General features: G+C 42.6%; 1 protein-coding gene across 2 annotated transcripts in view; it reads left to right on the top strand.

The window, feature by feature from the left end:
• USP13 (ubiquitin specific peptidase 13) overlaps positions 1 to 23,088 on the top strand; it is a 107,650-nt gene that overhangs the window by 26,452 nt on the left and 58,110 nt on the right. For both annotated transcript variants that reach the window (XM_032340111.1, XM_032340120.1), the window contains exons 3-6: positions 4,685 to 4,745; positions 13,894 to 14,015; positions 19,825 to 19,967; positions 21,990 to 22,174. In XM_032340111.1, the coding sequence (XP_032196002.1) occupies positions 4,685 to 4,745; positions 13,894 to 14,015; positions 19,825 to 19,967; positions 21,990 to 22,174 (511 nt within the window). The remainder of the gene's footprint in view (positions 1 to 4,684; positions 4,746 to 13,893; positions 14,016 to 19,824; positions 19,968 to 21,989; positions 22,175 to 23,088) is intronic.

Here is a 23,088-nt window from a genome sequence, read left to right as displayed (position 1 = left end):
TATTAAAATTCAGATATTGATTTTTATAGTTAGCAATACTCTTTAGCTTTCACTTCAGTCCTAATAGTCTGTAGACTGTGTTGGAACTTCTAAATAGTAAATGCTGATTTGAAGTTCATCTGATCATTCGCCTTAGCCCACCTAATATGTTCTCTGTTTAAGTTCCAGACAAAGGAGAGATCCCCAAATTGGACAGTGGGCAGAGTAGGAGGAAGAGGAGGAAGAAAGGCCAGGAGGTCAGATAAACCATCAACTCAATGATTAGCTTTAAAACAATCTAATGTTGGCCTGATAGTACATGATTTACATTCATTGTTCCTGTTATGTGGGACCTAGCAATTCTTATGAGGTATGCTTTGTCCCGGACATATATCTTAGTGTAAAATGATGAAGTTTTAGGAAACTGGGGGTTGGGAGAAGGAAATGAAACCAAGGCCCAGAGGCTTGAGATAACGTGATCCCAAAGCTAGTGGTAGAATTGCAGAGTGCTGGTAATCTTGTGCAGTTAGCTGTGCCTCTGAAATTTTCAGTTAAATATTTCACTCTGTGACCACAACCCTCTCTCAGTTTAGCTCTCATTTATTCCGATTTCACTCTGTTGTTTTCCCTCCTTGCAGTCTGCTGGCCTGTGACTGGTCCAGGTGGCCACTTCCCCTGTTTGTTGGGACTGCTTCTCAGGGCTTAAAATGTCCTGTTACCACTGGTGCCCTCAAGGGACCCTTATCCCCTTGTCTTGCCTCCTTAACTGTCCCGAGAGCTCTGGTTAGTCATGCTGTCAGTCTCATCCTGCCTTCTGGGAGCACATTATGAGCAATCCTGCACCACCATGGTCTGGGCCATGTCAGACTCCTGGCCTCCCCCTTCCGCTAGGCTGACTCACTGCCCAGCAAACCTGGCCTGTAGCTTCTTCCACTCCAGACTCCAGATGTCATCCTCAGGGCCCGACCAGGGCCTCCCCTCATCATCCTCAGAGAACGACTTGACTTGTATGTCCCTGAGAAAACAGGGACCTTGGACAGGAACTTCCTGAACATCTGTCTTGCCTCCTGGGAACTCCTTGCCTCTGGTTCCCATATCCCAGCAGAAAGCTATGTTCTCTCTGTCCTCACAGCTCTGTTTCCTCCCCAGAAACTTGCTTCTTCCTTAATTCCCTTTTCTTCAACATCTCCCTCTTCTGGCCTTTTTCTCCCACCTTAAATGAGAACGTACCACAAAACTGTCCCTGTAATTTGTGTCGTCCTCTGGTCATCCTGTCCCTCAGATAAAGTGTCTTTAACAGCTTTCCTGTTCCCTTGCTGGAGGTTCAGCATTGCCATCGGGTAAGTCTTCCGGCTAAACCAGCTGGAACTATTGGGGCTGCAGTGACCGCGCATGGTCACACTTGGTGGATACATTTCAACCCTGATTTTACTTGACTTTTTGAGTATTTGAACTTGTTCCCATCTTAGAACGGCTCTTCTGCTTTCTTTGGCACCATTCTTTCCTGCCTTCCTCCTCTTTTTCAGGCTGCCTTTTCTGACTTTGACTCACTAGCATCTCTTCATTCATTCACTCCTTAGATAGCGCACTTCCCAAGGTGCCTTTTTTTTTTTTTTAAAGGTTTTATTTATTTATTTATTGGACAGACAGAGATCACAAGTAGGCAGAGAGGCAGGCAGAGAGAGGAAAGGAAGCAGGCTCCACGCTGAGCAGAGAACCCGATTTGGGGCTTGACCCCAGGACCCTGGGGTCATGACCTGAGCCGAAGGCAGAGGCTTTAACCCACTGAGCCACCCAGGTGACCCCCTAGGGTACCATCTTTCTCTGGAGCTGCTCTTCCTCATCAGTTTTGTCCATTGCCTTGTTTAATTACTCTCTCTGAACTGATGACTTCCTAATCAGTGTCTCTCCAGAAACAAAGACCTGATCATCTGACTGATGGGGCTTCTCCTACTAACACCTCATAGGTACTTCAAGCCAGTGTGCTCACACTCAATGAATAATCCTCTTTCTCAGAGTTGTCCTTCATCTTGAATTCTAGAGACCTGGAAATCTTTTGGATTCTTCTTTCATTCCATGGCTGGTTGGTGACCCAAATCTAGTTATTTGGACCTCCCAAATGGCTCTGAAGTCCATCCGGTCCTCTCCATCCTGCTGTTTTTGCCTAAAACCTCCTTATCCCTTAAAAGGACTAATGCTTTTGCTTCCTGACTTATTTTTCCTTCAAACTTGACGCCTTTCTTCCCACCTAATGTGCATGCTGCACTCCGAGTGATGTTTTCAAATGCACATGTCTGTGTATCTGTGGGACTCAGAATCTTAAATTTCTGGTATCTCCCTTTGTTGCAGGATGAAGACTTTTTAAAAATTTTTAATTTTTTTTTTTTGCATGAGATTATAAGGCCTTCCATAATCTGGCCCCTTCTAGCCTTACTGACTCTACTTTTACTCCACCAGCTTTGTGCTTTAGGTATATCAAACCAGCTCTTCCTGAAAAATACTATGATTCATACCTTTGTACATGTTGTTTATTTTTTCCTCTCTGGGATGTCTGATTCCTCTCATACCTGTTGTATTCTCTGTGATCAGCATATCCATCTGTCTATCCATCATCTATCTATCTATCCGTCATCCATCCATCCATCCATCCATTTATCCTTCCATTTATCTGTCTATTCCTCCCTCTTTCCCTCCATCCCTTCTTTCCTTCCTTCCTTAACTTCCTTCCTCCATTAATCATCCATCCATCCATCCATCCATCCATCCATCATCCAGCCATCCATTGAACAAATATTTGCTAAGCAGCTGCTAAATGCCAAACATGCTGCCCTTCTTACCTGCCCACAATTTCCACCTCCAGAAATGTCATTTCCTCCTTATGATCCTGCTTTTTTCACATATCTCTTAATACTCACCAGAATCTGTTGTGCTGTTTGTTTGCATAAAGGTTCCCCTGCTTTGCTGGTGGAGTTCTCAAGGGATGGACCGTCTGTCTCTTCATTCACTTTGCAGTCTCAGGGGCCTCACAGAGCCTGACCCATGGGCCCAGTCACGTTTGATGACTGAGGAGTTCCTGTTTCTCAAACCCTGTTGATTTCTAGTGGAGACTGAGGCAGGCACAGAGGTGATGGTCTTTGGAAGGAAAACCTAGTGGATTTTTTTGTTTTTGTTTTTCCTGAAAGGAAGTAGATCTAATGCACGTCTCAGGTGTGGACGGCAGAATCAAGGAGAGCCTTGTGTTCTAACAGGTGCTCGGGGGGCCCCTGTCCTTCTTTCTCCCTCCACCATCCTGCAGGAGTGGAGGAGACCGTGAGGTCGGGACGATTAAAAGCTGCCATAAACGTTGGTAGAGAGATTCCAAGTGACCTCCAGGATTGGTTTATTTCATCCCTTTTTTGAGGCAGGCATGTGGTGGGGAGAGGAAGAGCGTCTCGGAGACCTTGGAGGAGAGGGATTCCAAGAGAGGGGACATGAAATTTGGCATGAGTATTTGGAGAGACGGGGTTTTGAGCTAAAGTGTTCAATCATTTTCACATGCCTAAGATGTGAACTATAAATGTAGAGTAGAATCTATAAAAACTTAATGTGAGAATCACAAAGATGAGTCAGCCTTCAATGCCAAGTAATAAAATGTGGCAAAGGAGACTTAAGACTGATAAGGGGACAGACTAAAGCAGTACTAAGGCCTTGATGTTGCCAAAACTCGTGGCTAACTGGAAAGATGCCGGCCTTTGACCCTCACACCATGGTATGCTGGAAATGTATTCTTTTCTAATAACAGAGGACAGACAAGGTGGAAATAAGATTTTGGCCATTTGAAACAAAAAAGTAAAATTAGAAAAAATTTTTATTTATTTGAGAGAGAGAGAGTGCATGATCCAGGGGGAGGGGCAGAGAGAAAGGGAGAAGCAGACTTCCTTCCGTGCAGGGAGCTCGACGCAGGGCTCGAACCTGGGACCCTCGGACCATGCCCAGAGCTGAGGGCAGACGCCTAACTGACTGAGGCACCCAAAACAAAAATTTGTATAATCCTATTTGAGGGTAAAATTTTGTGTGTGTCAGATGGGTAATGAATGATTTCTTTAGCTTAACCACTTGGTGGGCATTTATTTCATTGCTGTCAGGGACTTCCACCAGAGGTAGAAGATACACGAAGCCTCGGATGGCAGCTAGCCATTAGCTGGTGCTCCAGAAATGTTCAAGGAGGTTAGACTGAGATTTAATATGACCAGACTATCAGTGACTGATTATCCGAATTTATTAGCTCTTTCAACAGTGATTGTTGTGCATGCCCAGGACCGAGCACAGGGTAGCAGGGGAATAAGAGAAGAAGAGCCTTCCCTCCAGGAGCCAATATGATCTCTCCAGCATAATTCCAGCATTGGGCATGGACTTCAGTCTCTTGGAAGCATGTGTCAATTGGAAGTTGAAATGTCTAGTTCACCTTGATCCCTGGTTCCATTTCCTTTTCCAGAGGTGCTGTCTTGATAACTTGGTGAAAATAATCAGGTAGAACAATAGCATTGCCCTTCACCTGCCTCCAGTGACCTGGTCAAGTTCTGGTTTAGTCTGGAATCTAGTCCAGGTTGAGAATTTCCTCTTGGCCTTTTGTAAAATTCGAGAACCTGTGAGATGTACTCCCCCACCCTTTCCCCATTGTCTATTTTATAGGCTGCATTTTAACAATCTCTTGTTTTCTTTTCAGAAGGTAAGAGGGGCATCTGGTGGAGCGTTACCAAAAAGGAGGAATTCCAAGATTTTTTTAGGTAATGTAAATAGTTATCAATAGTGTGCCGAGATTTTGTGTGTGTGTGTGTGTGTGTGTGTGTGCGTGCGCGCGCGTGTGCAGGTGCTTGTTTGATTTGGAATAATATTTATTGCTCTACAATTTAATGATAAGAGGAAACCATTTACCTTGTGATGACCTGCCTTTGTTTTGTGTTTACCTAGTGGCTAAGGATGCTTCTAGCACTCTAATAAGAGTTAGGTTTAGTGTTCTAAAGCAATTATACTTACAGTGACTGGAGAGTAATTATGATTCTGCTTCTGCTCTCTTTTTTTACTGCCTTTAAAGTAGAGACTTTTTAAAAAAATATTAATTCAACTACAGACTTTATTCAGATTTCACCATTTTCCCCCCACTAATGTCCTTTTTTTAGGATCCCATGTTGTATTTAGTTGTCATTTTTAAAAATCATATCTAATCTTTGATAGTTCCTCAGTCTTTGTTTTTCTTTTTGTCTTTAATAATTGTGACACTCTTCAAGACTACTGGCTAGTTATTCTGTAGAATGTTCCTCAGTTTGGATTTGTCTGATGTGTCCTCCAAAGTCTGAGGTAATGCATTTTTGGTAGGAGCACCACAGAGGTGATGTGCCCTCCTCAGTACATGATATTGGGGATCATGTAATGCTGAGATGTCTTCCCATTGGTGTGTAGCCTTGATCCCTTGTTGAGGTGATTTCAGCTGGGTTTCTCCACTGTGATGATACAGTGTAATTAATAAATACTTTGGGAGTAATACGTTGAGTCTATGCTAGTATCCGGTTTCTCCTCAAAGTTTTGCACATGACTTATATCATCCGTCCATGGATCTTGTCTGCAGCAATGATTACTGTGGTGTGTGCCTCACAGTGATTTTCTTCTCCCTCATTCAGAAAAGCCAGTTTTGTTCATGCAAATGAGTACCAGTTTCTGTACCATGTCATCATGCTCATTTTTCATATTAAACTTCTGACATGCTTTTGCCAGGAGAAAAAGGGACTTAATAATTTTTGACCAAGTAAGTTTATATTCCTAAATGCCTAGGATTATTGTTTGAAAGAAATTTCAAAATCATTTGCATGTTATGATTTCATTTTGGTAAAAAATTTATACACACAATATACGTGTGTATGTGTATTTGTGTATGTATGTGTGTGTTTATATGTACATGTGTGGGTATATACACACATGAATACATATATAACTGAGAGTCCAGAAGAGTCTGGCAAAATACATTGCAGATTGTCGATATGGTAACTCTTTCCTCGTGGCAGGATTGAGGTGATTTTTATTTTCTTCTTTTTGCTTATCTGATATTTTAAAAAATATATTTATTTATTTATTTTTAAAAGATTTTATTTATTTATTTGACAGAGAGATCACAAGTAGGCAGAGAGAGGAGGGAGCAGGTTCCCCGCTGAGCAGAGAGCCCAATGTGGGGCTTGATCCCAGGACCCTGAGATCATGACCTGAGCTGAAGGCAGAGGCTTAACCCACTGAGCCACCCAGGCGACCCTATTTATTTATTTTTAAAAAGATTTTATTTATTTATTTGACAGAGAGAGAGAGAGAGAGATCACAAGTAGGCAGAGAGGCAGGCAGAGAGAGAGGGGGAAGCAGGCTCCCTGCTGAGCAGAGAGGCCGATGCGGGGCTCGATCCCAGGACCCTAAGACCATGATCTCAGCTGAAGGCAGAGGCTTAACCCACAGAGTCACCCAGGCACCCCATGCTTATCTGGTGTTTAAATTTTTTTGTAGCAAACATGTGTTACTGTTATAATGAAAAGACACATTAATTATTTGAAAAGTAAAGCCATTGGAAACAGTCATGGAGCTGAGTGTCCTTCCTGCTCTGATCCTCCATTTTTCTACACCAGGCTCATGTTTGCGGTATTTTGTCCTGATTTTCAGTCATGGATTTCTTTAAGAGGCTTATTTGTAGCTGGTTTTTCTACCCTGGCCAATATTTCTCACCTCTCTGTGGTCTTTCAACCACAACCTAAATCAGCCAACAAAACCCAAACCAGCTCAGAATGGACCTCAAAGCTGAAATGATTGGGTGCATTCTGATGCTTTAGTTATTAGTCTTGGGCTCCCTACCACTGATAAAGATGCTGCAATTTCTGAATTTGGTGGCATTTTTGAAGGTGGAAATAATTAAACATTTTGAATTACTGTTGCTATTTTCCATTATTTTCTTTGGCTGAATGGAGAAGTCAGCTGCCCCCCTGCCCTTTAACCTTTGTGTCTTTTGCTTGAAAGACCTTGTGGTTTGATTTCTCTACTGATCATTTTGGTGGCATAGGATATGGTAAAATAACTATTTTAAGAATTAATCCAAAAGTGAACACTAAGATTTTGTGCCTTGTACTGTGTGGACCTCTTCCACTGCTTCTTGGGAATACTAACCTACCATTCCATTTCAGCGGGTCTGTTTCTGCAGGCTGCTGTCTGTATTCACTCAGCATTCCATATCTTAGAAAACCACAGCATATACTGAAAAGTCACAGTCCAGCAAATAGATTCTAATTGGATTCCACCGGTTTTTTAAAAACTTTAAATGTAAACGTCATTGACACTTCGGGGCTTGCCTCAGGCCCTGTTTCTCTCTAATGTTTGTTTACCCAGAATCGTCACAAATTGATGTTGGCTGCTTCATCCCACTAAGAATTTGGTTTTGCAAGCCCAGATTTACAGATGCCTTGAGAAGATGCTTCATGGCCCTTGGAGCAGTCGCTTTTCTCTTGTTACACTGATCACAGCTGTTTTCAAGCTGATGAGGCTGGTGCATACAAGTGAAGGACCATATTAGGGTTAGATCTGGCTTATGTAACAGAAAACTTAAAATACTGGTGATTTTAAATAAAGGAGTTGTTTATTTCTCTCTCGTGTAGAGGATATTGGGAAGCAGCAAGTCCGGGCTGATGTGATTGGCCTCATGTTCATCAGGATCTAGACTCTTCCCCTATCTCTGCTTCACTCTCCATCCTGCTCTGTGATTCCAACCTCATGGTCACTACAAGGTCCAAAATGCCTTCTGGAACTCCTGCCATTACATTCCCATCCCAGAAAGAGCAAAGAGGAAGGGGGGAAGGACAAAAAAAAAATCTCTTCTCCCAGTGGAGTCATCAGCTTCCTTTCGTCAGTCTTCTCTCAGATCCCTAAGCAACACCTCAATTTACACCTCTCTGGTCAGGAGTTGGTCATGTGGCCATACCACGTGCTGTGCAGGGAACTGGAAGGTACATTCAGTTTACTAACTGGCTTCATGGAGTAAAGCCTGTTTGAAGAAGAAGGGGAGAGTGGCTACTGGGAGGCAGCTAGTAGTCTCTGCCACATACTTTTTACTAGAAGGGACTTTAGGGTTGTCTCTTCTTGGAGAGGAAGAGAACTCAGAACTCCCTTGTAGTCTCTTTGTTTCTCTGACTAGGAAGAGTTTTTTTTTTTTTTTTTTTTTTTTATTGCTCTTGAAAGGTCATCACGATGCCGTCTTCCTCTCACAAAATAGATGTATTTGATTAATGCTTTCTCTTGGATAGAAGCTTCTTTTTCTCCAGCCACTTCATGATTTCATGACCAATATGTTTTTCACGGGCTCAACCGTGACATTGAGCCCATTGAATCATTCAATTATGACCTTCAATATTGATTATATTAGGGAAGCTGAGACCATTAGATGGTGCTGAATGGCTTACCCAAGTCTCTGGATCACCATTTTGCCCCTCAGCATTTAAGTCACTCTTCCCGACTACCTTGATGTGCATTCAGGTAAAGTCACAGTTAAGGATCTTTCCCTCAGCTCTAGCTCTTGCTGGGGTGTGTGTGTGTGTGTGTGTGTGTGTGTGTGTTTGTGTGTGTGTGTGTGTTTAAATCAACAATGACCATTACTAATTTTTGAATCACTTAAATTTTATACTTTTTATACTTAGGATATAAAAAACATTTTTAGAACAATGTTTTTTGGACAAAGCTTAAAATTGAAAAGTTATAAGGGGCTCTATAATGAAAAGAAAGCCTTTGCCACTTCTCTGTCTCTTAGCTTACTTGGTTACTCTCCCCAGAGACAAATATTATTTTCTATTTGCACATTCTTATGTATCTTGTATATTCTTCCAGCAATAGTATAGATATATATCATGCTTTTAGACTTTTTTCCTGGAGGCAGTTGGGAACCATTAACACTTAGTTTCCAAACTGTGCCCTGAGGCACCTGAGGGTGCTACAGTGAACTCACAGGTGCAACATGGATATTTTAACACTTCAAGGGAAGACCAGTGATGCTGGAACATTGCATGAACTATTAGCATGGTGTAGTTTTACTATTGGAGTACCTTAAATTCCTTTCAGTGACTTCACCTCTATGGAGCTGGTTTTTTGGTGGTTTCTATGGTAAAAGGCAAGTACCATGTGAAAAATAAATGTGGAACAGGAAATGAGGGAAGCTGTGTTCCATTTGATTCAGAAAGAAGCTGTGCAGAGCCCAATAGGGGCATACATCCTGTTAGCAAGGGATTATGGTGAATTATGAGTGAAGTAAAACATTTCTGCCTTTCCATTTATGAATATTATTTTTTCAAATGGTTACTAAGTCATCAGAATGTTAATACTTACTAAGTTGTTTGGACCCAACTACTAAATAAATAGAACTATTTGGCAGTTCTTTTGGCTTAGGGCTGCTATGCACCTAGAAAGTGGGTAGCTCTGTGTCAATGTTTTTAAGCTAGAGAGGGACACTGTTAGCTTGTCTTTTAAATGATAACTTACAGCAGTAGGGGAGATTGGAATTTGTGGACTCAACTACTATAAAACTTAACTGTTTTATGAGAAGGAAGGAGAGTAGGAAGAATATAAGGGAGTCCAGGATCTTCAAAGAAACATCCCAGGACTTATGAGGTGGTTCTGGCCTAATCTTACATATGTTTTACAGTCAAGCTACAAATGTATATAGATGTGTAAATACCTTCTAAGGCATTCAGTGCAGATCTTCAGTATGTCATTAAAACAGTGTTAAATATTAACATTTTTATTGACTTCCCCACCTTCCCACCAACTTTCAGAAATAGGAGTAAAGGAGTCAAGTTCTTTTTTGTCTGAAGTCTGAGACATTGAAGAACTACTTCTAAATCTCAGGGAGCTTAAATTTCCACTTTTTTGTTTTTAGCCCAAGCATTCATACTTGATGAGAAAGAGGTTAAAAAGAGAGCATTTGTGGAAAGTTCTTGGAATGGGCCTGTTCAGAAAACTCAACTGTATCTATAATGACCAGAAGGTTCTAGTAAACTCCATTTTGCCCCTTGCTTCTGAAGTAGGTCCCAGAACAAGGTCTGTGTTCAAGGAGGTTCCCCCTGTACTTTCTTGTGAAGGTAAATTGTTGGTCAGATTTCACAGCACTAGCTCAGCGAGACTTCTCACCTCGAGCACACACATTCGTCAGTCTGGTCAGGTAGGGAGGACTCTGAGCTGGGTGTTGGAGTCTTGGTTTGATTTAAGGATCTTTTCTTCTGTGGTGCTGCTTCACAGCTTAGGCAAGTTACTTCTTGGAAATGGCTGGAGTCCCAGCCACTTCTCCCAAGGATCGGAGAAGATCATTGAAGTGGAATTGGGAAGAGATATTAAAAACATTTTTTTTTTTTAAAAATTTAGAAAAAGAGTCCATTCATGTATTGCCAGTTAATAGCCATAGTGGAAGGTAGTTGCTGGGAGAAGTCGGGGGTCCTAGTCCTACTGGTCCATAGGGTATAATTTCTCTGCAGGCTCCTCAACTAGATACTGTTGGGGTAGTAAGACTCTAATTAGGGAACTTTGGAACTTAGGATTAGAAATCTTAGATTTGTCCCTTAAAACCAGAGTGTAGGTTACTTCTGCTGACTTTTCCTTAATTTGGATAAAGATGTTTGGGAAAGGTCATGGTCCCCTTCTATCCCACAGAATTAAAAATAAAAATAAAAGCAACTACAGACAAAACGTTTGTGCAAAAATTTATTTTTTAAATTTAAAAATTAAATTAAAAAATTAATTATTGTGCAAAAAGTTTTGCACAATAGCAGTTGTGCTTAGTTCTAAGCACAGACCTGTTACCAACTAAAAAACCCCCAAACCCACAACTACCCTTCTGAGGCTCTTGCTTTGCTGTTGTCCTTAACATATTGGGGTATTTAAACTTCTTGGAGTCTCCTTTCATAGACATTTAGTGCATGTGTGGTGTGAGCGGGGTACTGTGCAGCGGCTGGGCATATAGGCAAGGTGAATAAGATGCATTTCATGCTCTGACAGCTCACAGTCTTGAAGCTGTTGAAGCTCACATGTTCTCCATACTGAGATCACAGAGGAGGAGCCCCACATGGTACACGCTCTTCCTGGGACGAGCCAAAGGGAGGGGAAGGCACTTTTGATTATGTTGGCTGTCAGGAGCCTAGAGAAGGTGGTGATAGTGACGGTGGTGGGTGCTCTCTGTGGAGCCCCTAATACATGCCAGATCCTATACTAGATGCCTTAAAACCTTAACTTGTTTGGGGTACCTGGGTGGCTCAGTGGGTTAAGCCTCTGCCTTCAGCTCAGGTCATGGTCCCAGGGTCCTGGGATCGAGCCCCACATCGGGCTCTCTGCTCAGCGGGGAGCCTGCTTCCCCTCCCCCTCTACCTGCCTTTCTGCCTACTTGTGATATCTCTCTCTCTCTTTCTCTCTGTTAAAGAAATAAAAAATATATATATATATATAAAAAAACCAAAAAACCTTAACTTGTTTAATGCTCTCAGCAATCTTTTTTTTTTTTTTTTAAAGATTTTATTTATTTATTTTATAGACAGAGATCACAAATAGGCAGAGAGGCAGGCAGAGAGAGAGGAAGGGAAGCAGGCTCCCTGCTGAGCAGAGAGCCTGATGCGGGGCTTGATCCCAGGACCCTGGGATCATGACCTGAGCTGAAGGCAGAGGCTTAACCCACTGAGCCACCCCTGCTCTCAGCAATCTTGTGGGGACAGACAACATTATTCATAGCTTACTCCTTTGGAAAATGAACTTGTCCCAGGGTTACATAGCAAATGACAGAGCAGGATTTTTTAGACTTAGTATATCATTGTGTTTGTCCAGGTAAGATCTGACTTAGTATTAAGTGAGTGTGTCTTCTGTGGACAAGAGACGCTTAGATAATATGTAATATGAGCTGAATCTGTACACAGAAACAAAAGAGTTGTAATTCCATCACTTAAAATTGTTATAAAAGATATAATAAAGATTTAAGAATAGAAAAATGCTCACCCACTCACTGTTTTCATTTGTTTGGATTTCCTTCTGTTTCTCATCTATGAGCATAAATTTTACAAAGTTGTGTTTTTTTAAAAATAGATTTTATTTATTAATTTGACAGAGAGAGACAGTGAGAGAGGGAACACAAGCCAGAGGAGTGGGAGAGGGAGAAGCAGGCTTCCTGCTGAGCAGAGAACCTGATGGGGGGCTAGATTCCAGGACTCTGGGATCATGATCTGAGCCGAAGGCAGATGCTTAACTGACTGAGCCACCCAGGCAACCTACAAAGTTGTCTTTACAGTGAAGATGAATTTTGTATTTTTAACATTGACATAGCATAAATATTTCCATATTCCTACATAGTCTAAATAAATATCATTTAAATAATATTCTACTGGGTTGAACACCATTCTCACTGAACATTTAAATTCTAACTTTTAAAATTATAGATATTGAGCCATTTAAATTTTTATAACATATAGAATGCCCGTCTTTGAATGATTTCCTTTAAGTAAATACCTTTCGTTACTTTTTTTTTTTAAATTGAAGCTCTAATTGCTTTTGTTACAAGTTTCATGAAGTGAGCAGCATCCCATCTAGCAAATCTTAATGACTTCTTAAACTCTTAGAATCATCTTTAACATTGCATTTTGTCAAACTTAGCTTTTATGGCTATCTGATAATGTTGGCTATTTATTTTGTCATTTTTGATTCATATTTTTTGGAATATTTTATTAAATTGTTGAGACCATGTTTTCACTCTATCTTATTTTCCACTTAAAACTGCCTCCTTTTGAGAATTTGGAAACAGAGCTGTCCCAAAACCATACTAGGTTTTTGATTGGAGGCAAACAACAAGGTAATAACAGAACCCAGATCTTTTAGTTCTCAGGTTGTTGCTTTGTCTAGGAAAATAAGTTTTTTCTGTCTACAGACCTGTGTTTGTGCACCTGCTTAATGTGTGATGTGAGTGGAATAAGGTTCAGTAGCTCCCTGTCACCATAGTTCCAAACATCTAAATATACAAACCTGATCTGGGATGCTGGCATCCATGTGAATGTAAGGATGAAATGTCCATGTAAATATTGTGACAAGACATTTCCTTGAGCCTTCACTTAACCTTCACCAGAGATTAGCCAAGCAAGCAGGTGATGACTTGATAACATAGCAGGCTAGAGGAGCTCAGTTCTGTTACTGAAAATTCTGTACAGCCTGAGGACAATAGGACTACTATATTAGGGGGTTCCCCCATCCCCTACAATATCTTAATAACTCCTGGAGGGGGATGGGGAGGGAGAGACAGAGACACAGAGAGGGAAATAGAGATTTCACTTTTAAATAATAGCTGTCACTTATTGACTAGTTATTATGTGCCAGGTCCCTTGTCTACAATTTCTTATTTATCCCTCGTATAAACTTTGTGAGATAGGAGCTATTATCTTCATTCTACAAATAAGAAAACTAAGGATTAGAGACTTTGTGGCTTGCTCAAAGTTATGTTAAATTTTGGAGCTGGAATTGAATTGGTTTGTACTATCTTCCAGATTACAGTGTTGTGAAAAACATCCCAATCCATTCTTACGCAATCAGGAGCCAGGTACCCAACAGATCATAAGGAACAATTCATACCTTTAAAAGTCTTTACAAATTGAATATCTAGCACATGTGTCTATTTTATTGCAAAGCTGTATGGTAGGTCTCAGTCTTTATACATCTGTCACTTATTAATAGGTATTTCTAACTTAGGAAAGATGGTCGGCCTTTTACTCCTGGTTTGGGACGCCAGAGGAGGGCATCATAAATGTCCTGCTCTTGTTTGTTATTTCTGGCTTTCCCAGTGAGTGCTGCCTTGGTGTAGAATGTTCTCTCTTCACTTTTTGTTCTTTGTTTTTGTTTTTTCCTCAGATCTAGATACTGATGACGATTTAAATAGCGACGATTATGAATATGAAGACGAAGCCAAACTTGTTATATTCCCAGACCACTATGAAATAGCACTACCAAATATTGAGGAGTTACCAGCCCTGGTCAGTGAGTGTGCACGGCTGCTAGCTAGATGCGCGTGACTCTCTGTGTCAGGTGTGTGTGCGTGTGTGGTGTGTGTGCACGCGGGGGCGGGGCGGGGGAGACAGGTTGAATGAGCAAAGAGGAGAAGAATGAGCACAAACATGAGCGTGTAGCTTCTTCTCTGTGAAAGGGTCTTGCAGGGTGAGGTTTTAGTAGCGTTTGGCCAGATACCCTCTGCTGCAAGGTATTTCCATTGCTCTGTGGGCCTCTAAGTGTATAAACATTGGGCTGGTCTCTCCCCTGTGACCTGGCCTGCCCCCCCCCCCCCCCACGGCAGGCTGCCCGCCACCCCTCCCCCCGTCCTTGGTGATCTGGTTTCTTGCCACCGTAATTCACAGTCTGTTGTGTAGATTTTCACACTGTGCCCCTGAGATGTACAGGGCTCGTTGGAGAGGGGTGTTTTCTGATCAGAGGAATGGCTATATTTTTATCTCTTCTGCGTGTTAGCCTTCCACGTGAGATTTTGTTTGGGAAAAATAAGGATTTCTCTGCTGAAGCAACAGCAACACGACTATAAAAATAACCAAACGCTTACAAATCACAGGTCTGCGGGAGCTCCGTGGTAATGTGAGACTCCTTGAAAGTTTTGTTCCTCATGTAGGCTAAGGCTACTTTCTAGGTTTTGGCGTTTAGATTTCGTGGTGAATTTTTTCCCTTTCTCTTCCCTGCCCTTGTTTTTTGTGGTGCAACATTCACCTTCCCGAACAGCACGAAGCTGGGGGCGGCAGGGGTGGTGTGAGGAAGCCACGTTGTGTTTGTTGTACTTGGAGCCCATAAGGAGGCATGGAGCTCCTGCAAGGACGCCAAGCGTTTTTCCTGTTCTTTCCTCCTTTCCTATGTTATCTCTACCACCCTATCTTCTCTCCTTCGTTCTCTCCCCTTTCTTTCCTTCCTTCCCTCTCTGCGAACACCTAGGGAGCAGGGAGGTCAGGGTCCATGGAGTTTACACATGCTAGCTCGCTTCTTCTCTCCTGGCACTCCCCCAGAACAAAAGCCAGGTGTTTAGGTCTGGGAATCTTCAGGACATTGTGTGACTTTGTATTTACGGCCACCTGCTCACTTGCCTCTGCCAGTACGGGGAGGGAGGGGGTGTTTGTGCTTGGGGTTCCCATGTCATTAGAGACCAGGTTTCTACCATTCCACCTCTTCTGCCCCTGACCTACTTTCTACCTAAATAGAAGACCATAGAAATGAAAATGTTGTTGATTTAGCTACTGTACCTCTTTCCTCTAATTACTAGATGTGACATACCCTTTTTAGTGCTAAGTGCACAGTGTTCAGCAGTGCATAGAGAATTAAATTACCTTTCCTTTCTCCAGTTCCCTGTGTTGACTCATGTGGCTGTTACCAAGGATAAAATAGATGAGTGGGCCAAATGGTCTTACCTCGTCCCATTACCTGAAATTATATTCTAAATCTTGTATCTGCACGATACTGAGAGTTCTTACTGTCTGCCCTCGTTTTATGTAACTCTAACGTCTGCCGTCAGAAAAGAGATCAAGAAGCACACGATGAATAAAGGTCATGGAAAATGATTTTTCTCTCACTCACTTATGAAGGAAAAGTCTTTATGTGAAAAATTTAGTGAAGGAGCCTTTAAGTGTTTTTTCATTAATCCTATATTCAGAATATAATTCGAAGCGTGAATACTTTTATTTAAGTAAAGGTGAAGGGTCATAGAAATCTGAATCCCAAGAATATATGTTATAATTTTTAATATAGTGTCTTTTAGAATCAAGAAATAACGTAAACATTTTCTGAAAAGGAGAGGGAGCGTTATTTGAAAGCTGGGGTGGGAGCGATTGAAAGAAAAGTCTGGGTTTATCTAATGGTAGCTGATGGGATTTATTTATGTAACAGGTGCTAGTTCCTATCTTTTTGTGCTTCTGCTACATTTTTTGGTGTTTGATATTCTCGTTTGAAGCTTTGAAAGTTTTTATTTATTTATTTATTTATTTGAGAGAGAGAGAGAGAGCGCAAGTGTGTATGTGTGTGTGTGTGAGAGAGAGAGAGCGCACCAGAGTGAGCTAGAGACTAGCAGGGGGAGTGGGAAAAGACTCCCGACTGAGCAGGGAGCTCGAACTGGGGCTTGATCCCAGAACCCTGGGATCATGACCTGAGCCAAAGGCAAACTTTTTTTTAAAAAATATTTTATTTATTTATTTGACAGAGAGAGATCACAAGTAGGCAGAGAGGCAGGCAGAGAGAGAGAGAGGGAGAGAGGGAAGCAGGCTCCCCGTCGAGCAGAGAGCCCTGAGCCGAAGGCGGAGGCTTAACCCACTGAGCCACCCAGGTGTCCGGCAAAAATTTTTTTTTAAGCTCTTGAATAACAAAAATTATTGAGCTGAAAATCACCCAACCAGATGACTCTTCCTTCATCTTTTGAGCGTCTCAGCTCAGAAAAAATTCTGTTTCAGATAGGAACATTGTGGAGTCTACCAGAAGGTTAAACCACCTCTCAGTGATTTGAAGTTCGCAGAGACAGCATTTGGAGCTCAGTAGGGATCTTGTAGCCTGAAATCCAGTGCCTCATTTTAGACTTCAGAAACTGCTTGTAAATATTTAGCATCCAGCTCCCTGGGGGAAGGGCTCGCTTTGTAATGTTTGATGATTTCCATGGCGTAAATATTCCCACCATGGCTGATTTCAGGCTAACAGGATGTGTCCGGAAGCAGGGTTGAAAAGAGAGTGTGTAGCAGCACCCCATTGTATGAAATTCCCACCGGTCACATAATGTACATGTAAATAACCTCAAGAACACACCGAAAATTGTAAGATACAGTAGAACAGGAAGAGTTTTGAATGTCTGTTACTTTTTAAAAAAATAAGTATTTTACCTGATTGTGTTTTTATAATTTGATTTTCAACAATGTCTGTGTTTCACAACCATCTTGCAGAATTTTAAAAAATTTAACCATCAGTTCTGTGAGCCAGTTTGAGTCCATTCCAGAACACTACTGAATTTGAGGACTGTGAGGCCTGGGATGGAGCCAGGACTAGTACCAAGTTTTTTTCTCTTCGCTCAAGACAACCAATCCAGGGAAAGATAATTCCTGGCCTAATTATAGGATAACAGATCCTGATCTTCAGCTGTGATCCATACGAAGGGCTGCTAAGCAGTTTCAGCTGAAAACACTAAATCAGTGTTTGGTCATGGCCTGGAAGTTTGAGGAAATTTTGTTGAGTGTCACCAACATGTTCTTCAAAGAAAAGAGAGAATATTGTATTCAAATCTTTTTTTTTTTTTAAAGATTTTATTTATTTATTTGACAGACAGAGATCACAAGTAGGCAGAGAGGCAGGCAGAGAGAGAGGAAGGGAAGACGCTCCCTGCTGAGCAGAGAGCCCGATGCGGGGCTCGATCCCAGGACCCTGGGATCATGACCTGAGCCGAAGGCAGAGGCTTTAACCCACTGAGCCACCCAGGCGCCCCTGTTGTATTCATATCTTGATCAACGTTTTTGTGCATCGTGGAGAAGATTCAGAGGAGGACAGGGAAGGGATTGAGACAGTCGTTGTAGCAACCAAGAGATTGTAATAACAGACCAGACTGAAAAGCTTAGGATGTGCAGCCCAAGCGCTAAGGCAGCACGGAAGGGTTCAGGTAGCCCAAACCTGGAGCATCAGGAAGGATTTGGGGTGACCTGAACCCTGTTTTCCAGCGGCATTCCTGGAAGGAAGTGGGAGATGAATTTTGATAATTGAAAAGAAAGGCTAATTGTATAAAAGTGGTTTTGGTGAGAGGTGAGTGGGACTCTCTTTTTAAAAAGGTTAGATATATTTATGGATGTTTGGCGTGTCATGGAGTATAACGTTTTTTGAGGGTGGAGACCTCTTCCTTACTCCTGATGGTGCCTTGCTCCGTGTCATCCATCGGTAGTAGCGTGGAGAATTTTAAGCAGGGGCAGGAGAGGATCTGATATTCCCAGCAGACCAGTCTGGCTGCCGTGTAGTGGAGAGGGCGGGTGTGGGGGAAAGGAACCGTGGGAGGCTGCTCTGAGGCTGTCTGAGTGAGCTGTGTTAGCGGCTGGGGCCAAACGAGTGTGACGGAAGTTGAGAAGAGAAAGGTTCCAAATAGCTTCTTGATGTAGCAGTGAGAGGAGTGGCTCAGGGGTTGGGTGGGCAGGGAAGGAAACTGAGGGAGCAGCCCTCACTGTCTCTTAAAGCGTTCTAGGGCTACCCAGGGGGAAATCACTCTGCATGAAATTCAGCTAATTGTGTGGGGGGGTTAGTGAGGTAGAATACAAACCTTGGTTTAAAAACCTTTTTAAACCATCCAGTGGCTTTTCTTGTGTTGGGAGTTGGACATCCATGGCCATTATCTCCTGTGGAATACTCTCATCACCCCTCCAGCTGTCATCCCTCCCAGCCTCTGGCCATCACTAATCTACTTTCTGTCTCGTTGGATTTGCCTGTTCCAGACATTGCATATAAATGGAATCATACAACATATGTACATCTTGGTGGTTGGCCTTTTTTACTTAGCATGTATTTTCTTTTTTTTGGAATGAAGTATTTTCCATCCCAGTGGATTCTTTTTTTTTTTTTTTAAGATTTTATTTATTTATTTGACAGATAGAGATCACAAGTAGGCAGAGAGAGAGAGAGAGAGAGAGGAGGAAGCGGGCTCCCTGCTGAGCAGAAAGCCCAAATGCGGGGCTCGATCCCAGGATCCTGAGATCATGACCCGAGATGAAGGTAGAGGCTTAAGCCACTGAGCCACCCAGGCGCCCCTAGCATGTATTTTCAAGATTCATTCATGTTGTAGCATGGATCAGGCCTTCATTCCTTCTTATTGCTGAATAACATTTCATTGTGTGGACATACGACATTTTATTTATCCATTTGTCGTTAGTGAGTATCAGGGTAGTTTCTTCTTTCTGGGTATTTTAAATAATGCTTCTATGAAGATTTGTGTAAGTTTAGCATGGACACATGTTTTCATTTTTCTTGGATATATACCTAGGAGTTGAATTGTTCAGTTTAACTATTTGTGGAACTGCCAAACTGTTTGCCAAAGTCACTGCCCCATTTTACATTCCCACCAGAATATGATTTTAAAGACAGTTAGGAATAGTTATTACAGCATTAGGCAAATAGCAAATGTAGCGATAGGCATAAGTGCTGGATTAATTGGGTTTAGGAGAAAGCAGAGAATTTGCACCCCCTTCCCCTGTGGTCAGTTGGTGCCAAGCTGGACATCACAGATTTGCTCATGATGTTGACTGATCTGGCCAGAGACACCTAGGCATGTCCCTGTCCAAGGTCACATTTGCACCAGATTAAGAAATGGAGCCATGCTGCTTGCATTCCACTCAAATGCCCTTGACCGCATGCTGTTGTGTGATGAGTTGAGGATATTGGATATCTGGGTGTATATTTGTTAGAGGAAAACACTCACTTGGGTAAATCCTAGGCATTTCTGTAGCTAATTTCAGTCTTGTAAATCCTTCACCGAATACTTTTCACTGTGCTTGCTAAGAAATAGTTAAATCTGACTCCTGTGCTTGGCTTTACAAACTGGATTAGGTTCCTTGCTATCTTCGATCCTTGTCAATACTACACACTCCAGGTTAGGGACAAAATTGAGCTGGATTCCTGGAGAAAGTCCTGGAATCTGCTAACTGGGATCTTGCTCTTATGGTTACTGCTGTCTGAATTTTTTTGGATCAGGCTGTATTTATTAATAATAAACTTTTAAACTTGCTTTCTAGAAGTTGCTTTTCTCTCAAGCTGTTTTTACACATAACATCTGGGTTTGTATTACAGGTAACAATTGCTTGTGATGCGGTTCTCAGCTCAAAATCTCCATATAGAAAGCAGGACCCAGACACATGGGAAAATGAATTGCCAGTATCCAAATATGCCAATAATCTTACCCAGTTGGACAATGGAGTCAGGATTCCTCCAAGGTGAGTGTCAGATAGTGAAATGGAACTTCACCCCTTAAAACTGGCCAAAGGAATATTTATGTTTTTACCTCTTCTCTGAACTGGCAGTTAGGTATATTTTTACCAGATGCCGCTGATTAAAACTAAGCTCAAAATTCTTTCTAAAAAGATCTGTACCTTTGTAGAGGCTGAGCATGGCCAGTCCGTACTGCTGAGCTCAGTCCCCACCCCTCGGCTCTCAGAAGCAAGCACCCGCTTGAAGGTGCTCTTTGCTTGAGGGCTTTCTCTGCTGCTGAGGCCAGGTAGGCCTGTGCATGGGACAATGGGAAATGCCACGGAGTTAATGCTCCCTCCTGTCCTCCTGGAACAGCCCTCAACCGGTGACTGGTGTGGATGGATGAATATCCTGGACCCTGACTCCTCGAGTGGCGGCCTCCTGGAGCTCCCCAACTATACGGAGTCCGAGTTTCCCATGGTGGTCATCTGCTTGTTGACATACCTGGACTGGCTTCCTGCCCTTTCCAGTCTTCCTTTCCTCCATTTCTTCCTGGGATCACCTCCTATATGAGCCATTTACATTCAGACCTTTGTTTCAGAGTCTGCTTCTAGGGGAACCCAACATTTACATTTGTGACAACATTTGGTTGTCACCGTTGTGGCTGGAATGCTCTTTGGGCATATTAGCATCTCCTGTTAGGTCTGTTGTGTGGACAGAGGCGGGTGCTCTTGTCTTGGAACCCTGACTGTGCTGCCTTCACGTTCTGTGTGGTCGTAGGGGAAGGCAGCCTACTTCTGGGCCTCAGTTTCTCCCTTTGACAGCGTGGCTGGGGATACTGATTCTGAAGGGTGTTAAGTAGAATTAGATGATCAGACTTCTGTAGGGTACTTGGCATGTACCTGACATTAAACTTCAGTGAAGTTGACATTTTTTCTACTTCGTTCAGATCTGCAGTGTAGTAGGATTTTGTTTAAATGGGCTTTACTAGGTGTGGTTAATGCTTTAGAACTTTAGGTGTTTATGCATGTGGGATCCTGCATGTTTTTGACTTATTTGAGCTCCACTGTCCCTCATGTAGGAATTTGAAGGAAACGACCTCATCTCCTGACTGCAGGTTCTGTGTTTTTTTAAGATTATTTGCTTGGTCATTTTTTTTTTTAGAAAGATTATTTATTTACTTGAGAGAAAATGAGAGCAAGAGAGAGGCAGAGGGAGAAAAAGGCTCCCGGATGAGCTCGGGGCTCAATGTGGGCTTCATTCCAGGAGTCTGGGATCATGACCTGAGCCGAAGGCAGACGCCTAACCATCTGAACCACCCAGGCGCCCCCCCAGTGTCAGTTTTCTAAAGTAGAAGAGCCTCGTGGAGGCAGGCAGTGTACTGATTGGTACTGATTGGTTAGTGGCAACACTAACATGCTGAAGGGTGAAGGAGGGAAGGAAGCGGTGGTTTCCATTGTTTTACTCACTGCTGCCTGCAACCTCCAGCTCGAGACCGTCCATTCTCTTGGATGTTCATTTTCTTTCTTTCTTTCTTTCTTTTTTAAACCTGAGGCTTTTTAAAAAAAAATTTTTTTTTTTTTTTAAGATTTTATTTATTTATCAGAGAGAGAGGGCGAGAGAGCAAGCACAGGCAGACAGAATGGCAGGCAGAGGCAGAGGGAGAAGCAGGCTCCCTGCTGAGCAAGAAGCCCGGTGCGGGACTCGATCCCGGGACGCTGGGATCATGACCTGAGCCGAAGGCAGCTGCTTAACCAACTGAGCCATCCAGGCGTCCCAAAACCTGAGGCTTTTTAAAAAAAGATTTTATTTATTTATTTGACAGAGATCACAAGTAGGCAGAGAGGCAGGCAGAGAGAGAGGAGGAAGCAGGCTCCTTGCTGAGCAGAGAGCCCCATGCGGGGCTCGATCTCAGGACCCTGAGATTATGACCTGAGCCAAAGTCAGAGGCTTTAACCCACTGAGCCACCCAGGTGCCCCTTGGATGTTAGTTTTCTAGCTATACCTCGTGTTCCAGTGATCCTAACTGCTCTTCTCTGACCTTTCAGTGGTTGGAAGTGTGCCAGGTGTGACCTGCGGGAAAACCTGTGGTTGAATCTGACCGATGGCTCTGTGCTGTGTGGGAAGTGGTTCTTTGACAGCTCTGGAGGCAACGGCCATGCGTTGGAGCATTACAGAGACATGGGCTATCCTCTGGCTGTGAAGCTGGGAACCATTACTCCTGATGGGGCAGGTGAGTGTGCCTTTATCGGCTTTGGGAACTTGTGGTGGCTCCTCTTAACTGAAATGGTGCCTTCATTCCTGGTTGGAGGGTGTAGGCTCTGGACGCAGCTCAGATCTGAATCCTGATTCTGCCTCCTACTGGCAAGTCTTCAAATCCTTCTCGGCCTCACGTTCCGCATCTGGAGGATGATTGTGGTAGCTCCTTCATAGGTCTGTTGAGGCACCAAAAGCATTTAGCCCAGTGCACACAGTAAGGCCTTAATACGAGTAGGTTGCTACTGTTACCTGTTATTACTGTCTTTCTGTATATCTCTTGGCTAAGAGGACAGAGGGGTAGGAACCAGGACTTGTGAAATGAGCAGGGATAATCAAGTCCAGCATTAAAACAGTAGAGGGAAGCCCTAGAATTCATGATGGGAGTTAGCATCATTTTAGAAATGGAGTCATAAAGGAGGGGGATTTTAAAGGATATTGTGTGTCAGAGTCCTTGACAGTGGCTGGTGGCCAAGGACTAGCCCTGGTTCCTACTTGTACTGCCAGCTTCAGAATTCGTTCTTTTTCTTTATGTTCTCACACCATATGCTCTCAAATGTTAATTTTTGGCCATGTTTGCACAATTCTTTCCATCTACCATTTTGTGATGGAAAAGGGAAATAATACCAGGATCAATAATGAGAAACTTAAATGCTGAGCAAGGGCCATAAGAATCCATCATCTAAGCATCATTAAAAACATTTATCAAGCAAACATAGATCTACACCAATACCTTAGGTTAGTCTTCTTCATCTTTCCAAGTTTTAGTCTCTATTTTTTCTTTTTTTTTTTTTTTAAAGATTTTATTTATTTATTTGACAGAGAGACATCACAAGCAGGCAGAGAGGCAGGCAGAGAGAGAGGAGGAAGCAGGCTCCCTGCTGAGCAGAG

Source organism: Mustela erminea, chromosome 1, assembly GCF_009829155.1.
Source record: "Mustela erminea isolate mMusErm1 chromosome 1, mMusErm1.Pri, whole genome shotgun sequence".
Lineage (NCBI taxonomy): Eukaryota > Metazoa > Chordata > Mammalia > Carnivora > Mustelidae > Mustela > Mustela erminea.
The sequence above is the reverse complement of the archived record's forward strand: the minus strand, read 5'-3'. Positions and strand labels throughout refer to the sequence as shown.